At 42.0% G+C, this 5,508-nt stretch overlaps 1 protein-coding gene across 1 annotated transcript in view; it reads right to left on the bottom strand.

Moving 5' to 3' along the window:
- Positions 1-341: 341 nt before the first annotated feature.
- Positions 342-5,508, bottom strand: part of LOC104512169 (1-aminocyclopropane-1-carboxylate synthase-like protein 1) — a gene marked incomplete at its 3' end in the record, with an annotated part of 13,024 nt that continues 7,857 nt past the window's right edge. The window contains exons 7-13 of the mRNA XM_010155045.1: positions 4,809-4,875; positions 4,265-4,362; positions 3,603-3,680; positions 2,484-2,584; positions 1,711-1,800; positions 630-675; positions 342-483 (exon numbers count right to left, since the gene is read on the bottom strand). Of these exons, the coding sequence (XP_010153347.1) occupies positions 342-483; positions 630-675; positions 1,711-1,800; positions 2,484-2,584; positions 3,603-3,680; positions 4,265-4,362; positions 4,809-4,875 (622 nt within the window). The remainder of the gene's footprint in view (positions 484-629; positions 676-1,710; positions 1,801-2,483; positions 2,585-3,602; positions 3,681-4,264; positions 4,363-4,808; positions 4,876-5,508) is intronic.

Here is a 5,508-nt window from a genome sequence, read left to right on the forward strand (position 1 = left end):
TCCATGCAGCGTAAATCTAGACATGCAGTTCCCTTTCCCTCATCCCACAAGCCTGTATTCTTTTTTTCTGCTCAGCCGGTTCTATGCAACACTGGCTATTTCTGTGTAATTAGCTATCGCACTTCTTCAAAGCTGCTCACCAAATTGTGCTGACCAAGAGCTCTGCAGAAATGGTCTTTTTCTGCAGAACTGTCAGCCTCGTGCTACACAGGCAGCTTCAGGATTACAGACTGTCAATTCAGCTGAACAAATCAGAGACCACTTGGGAAAGTAAGGGGAGGGCATTGCCCACTACCAAGACACACAGAGCTGCAGAGGATCATAGGGAGCGACCGACTCACCTCTGTCTCGAAGCAGCTGTGCAACCTTGTGCTGGACGGGTCCACAAACCCCGTGGAAATAACACAAAGAAGCCACTGCATTAGCAACATCTTGGTTCTCTGTATACAAAGTACCAAAACGAATCCCAGAGACAGCAAAATCCTGCAGAAGACACAGGGAGACTACTTTATTACACAGGAAAACTGAGATCCTGTTACCACTGCCTTGTTTCATGTATGAGGAACCCAAGGACACCAGGCCAATCCTACCAGCCAGGAAGCCACAGCACGATGGCAGTCAGCACTCACCTTGCTTATTCCCCACATCACGTGAGTCCGCTGGGGATCAGGCAATCTGTATGTAGAAGGATGCAGATGGGCAGTTAGTGTCATTGGTGCTGAAGCTTTTGGATCACCAGTGCAGCATTGCAGAAACAGAGAGGCAACATTACACAATGACAGGCAGTGCAGCACGGAACATCAGTCAAGTAGGGAAAATTCCAAGCTGACCTAACTTGAGAAGCTAGGAACTCGCTGGAACTAGTTTTAGACACAATTTTTAAATAATTCAGAAAAACAGATACTTGCAAGTGCTATATTTCAAGCACAGATTTTCTGCATGTGTGAAGCTTGTACCTATAACACTAGAAATTGTCCTGTGCCAAGGTATTTAGTAAGAATCAAAAGTAATTTTCTTTCTTTCAAACCCTAATATTTTGCAGAAGGAGATAAAGTTCTTCTTTTGCAATGTTGTACATCCAAGCCCAGCAACACTGAGCTAACACTTAACCAAGTGTATTTTATTTCCTTGCAATTGAGCACAAAGACAGCACCACTAGTGAAAACCAGAAATCAAAAAAACAAAACCCCAAACCCAACAAGACCCACAAAATCCCACACCATATTTTTAAAAGGTGAGATTTGAAAAGTTTTGCATCTCATTAAATCGATACCTAATAAAACCCATTCTCTAGTCTGTAATAACACTGTGATCCATGACTACTGTATGTAAAAAAAAAAAAGGAAAGTAAACAGCAACAGAAAGTTTTTACAGGCATTAACAGAAATGTGGGAAAGAGGTAACACTGTTTAGGTAGGAAGAAAAGCCTCACTTGCAAGAAACGGAACAAAACGTGTTTCCAGTTTTGGGGACTGTCACAAGCAAATACCAGAGCACACACTGAAAAGTGTATGGCAGCAGAAAACTACCATTTTTGACTTGCTAGATTGCACTTGCCATTCAGAAATTAGAAACAAACAAACAGAAATTAGCGTAAGGCAGATTCAGAATTTGCTAGCTCATGACTTAACTTCCAGTCACAAGTTCTCAGCAAGGCATCATGTTGAACTGTCACTGGAAGATGGCCAGGGAAGTAGGAGCTGATTTTACCTGTCCATGCCTAGGACACTGTGAAACGTGGCTGATTCATCAAAAACTGACAGCATGTAGATCTCATCTACTATCACATGCAATTCATGTCTGCAAAAGGACAAAAGGGAGATTACAAAAGAAGGCTGCTGCTGGTTTAGAAGCAGAGAGAAATTCAGGCCTGCAAAGACTCACTTTATACAAAGAAGGGGGACACCAAATTTTGCAGAGGTAAAGCATTTTTTTCACAACTCAGAAGGTCTATTATGTGTACATCGGAGTGGCTTGAAATATATCCACCTGTCACCCACTGCAACCATATAACAAGATAAAAATTCAGTCATTTCCAATGTACTACTGAAAACTAATTCCTGAGTGTAGTACCCATCTAGAATAAGTCGTATCATCACCCACTCAGAATCTCATGGATTCTGAATCGAGAGAACATCCATGATCCGTGATGAAGCTGGGAACCCGTATTCACGTTTCTTTGTCTTTGCACATACCACGAAACTGAGAGGGGAGGAACTCAGCTTCCTGCCAGAGAAGCACAGCGCTGTAGTGTTTGGTAGGACTACCAATAATTAAAACTTGCATTCCAACAACAATTAAAACTGGTTCCCTTGCCACCAGCATTCCCCTCTCCTCTCTTAAGCCCACCACTGTGTGTGAAGAATAGACTGTTTGACTGACTTATAAAGCTATTCACAGACAAATTCAGGACAGTGAACAGTCGACCAGATTCTGGAAGCTGTATCCGACTCAGGATGCCTCAGCCTTCCAAACTGACATACCGTTTAGCAAATTCCAGGTAATCCCGTAGCTCTGACAAGGAGTAGATGTCCCCAAGGGGATTTTGGGGATTCAGAAGAATTAGGGCTCTTACAGTGACACCCTGCAGAACACAAATAACACAGTATTAAGAGAGCACCCATCATGGGATGCATTTTCAGTCCCTCTACTTGAGCAGTGAGTGTGACACAAGATTCTGCTTAAGCTTCCACTAGGACTTTTCACGTCAAAGGTTAGATTTGCATGAGAAAACTTTTAGCCACAGATTAAATTTAGTTCTGGGGTTTTCTTAGTTATATAATTTTCAAAGTGAACTAAGAAAAAGATTATATCATGAATCTATGATTTTGAAAAGAGGGAATCTGCCACAACCTTTGCCATCTGGTCAACCAGTGAATGAGAATGATGCTGTCATACATTCTTAGCACAGAAGAGAACTTTCTCTGAACTGTATCAGTATTTGGGAAGTAAAAAGTTACTGAAGATTGCCCATGAATGAGGCAAGAAAGACAGGAATTTGAGCTATGTGGATGGAAAATGTTCTCATTTAGAGCAAACAGCTAGAGATGTCAGAGCTGGTAATGATCAAAAGATGCAGCTAAACATATATAGGGCTTAGGACAACATTAAAAGCTTACAGACCAATTCTTCAGGAAGGTGATACTCATCTGCATTTATCCTCCAGATTTGTACCTCTCCCTCCTGCAAAAAAACTTTCGGTGTTCTTAGTGACTTCATTTTCACTACTGTGTAGAGCAGTCATTTTTGGGATAACTCAGCTGGCGTTCCTGAAGGGGAAACCCTGGGTAGTCCCTACTTTTTAGTGCATGCCCAAATACATTCTTTTGGTGATATGAATAGGTTCCAGTGCTTTGTGAATGGTCTGGTACTGCTGGTTTATCCTTTCTGCTGTAACTGAAATTGGACAGACATGACACCGAGGGATTCTCTCTATGACTGGCCCTGAGTTTGCAAGCAGCCTCATCTCAGTTGGACTACAAGGACAACCAGAAAACCAGGGGCTAGGTTTTGAAAATGTTTTGATCTTCAGGCCACCTCTGGGATGTGCCATCTCAAACATATTAGATTTAAATGGTAATGTGAAGCTCAGCTAAACTGACCTCTGCCCGGGCATCCTGCAAGGCTTTTTCCAGTTTTTCCACTGTAAGCTGAAAAGGCCGCGTGCTTGTTCCAGTAATCTGAGAGACATCACAAAGATAAAAAAGGTCAGGTTATTTCAATAGCCTGCCTTGAGCCAATCCTCGATAAATGTTCTCCGAACGAGAATAAAAAACCCAACAGTAATGGCCTATCAATCCCATCTTCTTACTCTTTTATACTACAGAGAGAATAAATAAATAACTGAAGTCAAAAAAATATTCATCATAGGCTGGCCACACACAGAGAATTCTCTGGTTATTCCTGAATAACAAAAACAGTGCAAGACCTTCATCTGCTTTTCCACCCCTGGGTCGACCTTTGGTAGGACAGTACATACTGCTGTCTCCAACACTCAAAATGGCCATTTTTTTGTCCTCTCAAGAGCCATTATTGGGAGTAAGATACAAGAAAAGGACAAGATTGGAATCCAGATTTATGGTCTCGAACAACTTTCTTCCAAAGTACGTGCCCAGATTCCCGGCAATAAATTGGGAAAATGTCCATAGGCTGCAACCTTTCCTTGGTCTGAGGACTGCTTTTAGAGGTTCCCAAAGCTCGGCACTTTCCAGCAGCAGTTATTTTTTAACTACAGACGTTGGTACTCCCTTCCCTCCGATCTTACCTTACTGTCTAAATAGGCATACACCAGCTTGACATTACCATAGAGAAAGACACTCTGGGTAATACCACCATAAAAGGGAGTAGCAATCAGAACAGCTTCTGGAACCGAGAAAACAAAATTGGTCATCAACAAGTCACAGTCCTTCTCTCTCTTCTAATGTACTTCATCTAAACATGAAAGCTTTTTCACAGCTGTACCCTCTGGAAACACTGTTTCTCCCTTTTCCGCCACCTTGTTTTTTCATTAATTCTTTAATCTTCTGCAAGAACCCAGGTAAACATAAGTATAGCCCACATTTATTCTAACAAACTTTAAAAGGGCACCGCAAAAACAGTGAAGGTAGGCAGGGCAAGACACCAAGTGTGAGTGCATGACATCTGCAGACCATGGAGATGATGCATTTCACAGCAAAATCTTGCAAAAAACAAGAACTTTGCAGTAGGCCAGTGCCAATTCCACTTCTGTTGAACAGTATTGAAATGGTGTAACACATTATTTCCCAGAAAAAATAAACATTAAAAACATCTCCCAGCCATCCACTTACCGCCTGGATCACAAAGAACTGTAGCTAACGCAGAAAATAGTGAGCCACAACCATTTAAAACAATCACCTACAGAAGAAAGAGAGAGGCTAGTGATAAATTAGTCCATAGAAAGCCAACGCTATAAAACAATAATTTATGAACATATCAGTGAAATATATTTTCTCCCCAATTCTCTAGCACGGATGTTCCCAGAATTTTCCTGCTAAAAATCCCACTTCTACCAGAAATAACTCTGATCCTGTTCTTTGCTTCAGAGACACTTTGTCCTGGTGCCATTCTTGATTCTAATATGCAATTTAGAAAAAGAATAGGCTTTATGTTGGGAAAAAATTGGGAAGCAGTTCTGAACTGCTAGAAAAGCAAACTAGTTTTCATCAGCTAAGATATATTATCATGTCTCTATGGTAAAAGTAGCTCCAACCTCCTGCCAAATCTGTGCACAAGTGGAAACCACTTGTACAGGAACAGGTTTGACTCCTGCTTCTAGAAGACAGATGTACAGGTACAAGTTTCACTCCAAGTACCAGGCAGGATTTGCTGCCTTGGAGAGGCCATGAACAGCAAACTGATCAGTGGTAATTTCAGTTCGTATGAAGTCTGGGCTTCTGCTGAATTACTGTAGCCAGAAAAGCAATGGCTGCACCAGCTCCTGCTGCCTTCAGCACTCAGGAGAGGCAGGGGGGGCCCGCCCGCGGCCGA

The sequence above is a fragment of the Eurypyga helias genome, unplaced genomic scaffold, assembly GCF_000690775.1.
Source record: "Eurypyga helias isolate BGI_N326 unplaced genomic scaffold, ASM69077v1 scaffold38247, whole genome shotgun sequence".
Taxonomy (NCBI): Eukaryota; Metazoa; Chordata; class Aves; order Eurypygiformes; family Eurypygidae; genus Eurypyga; species Eurypyga helias.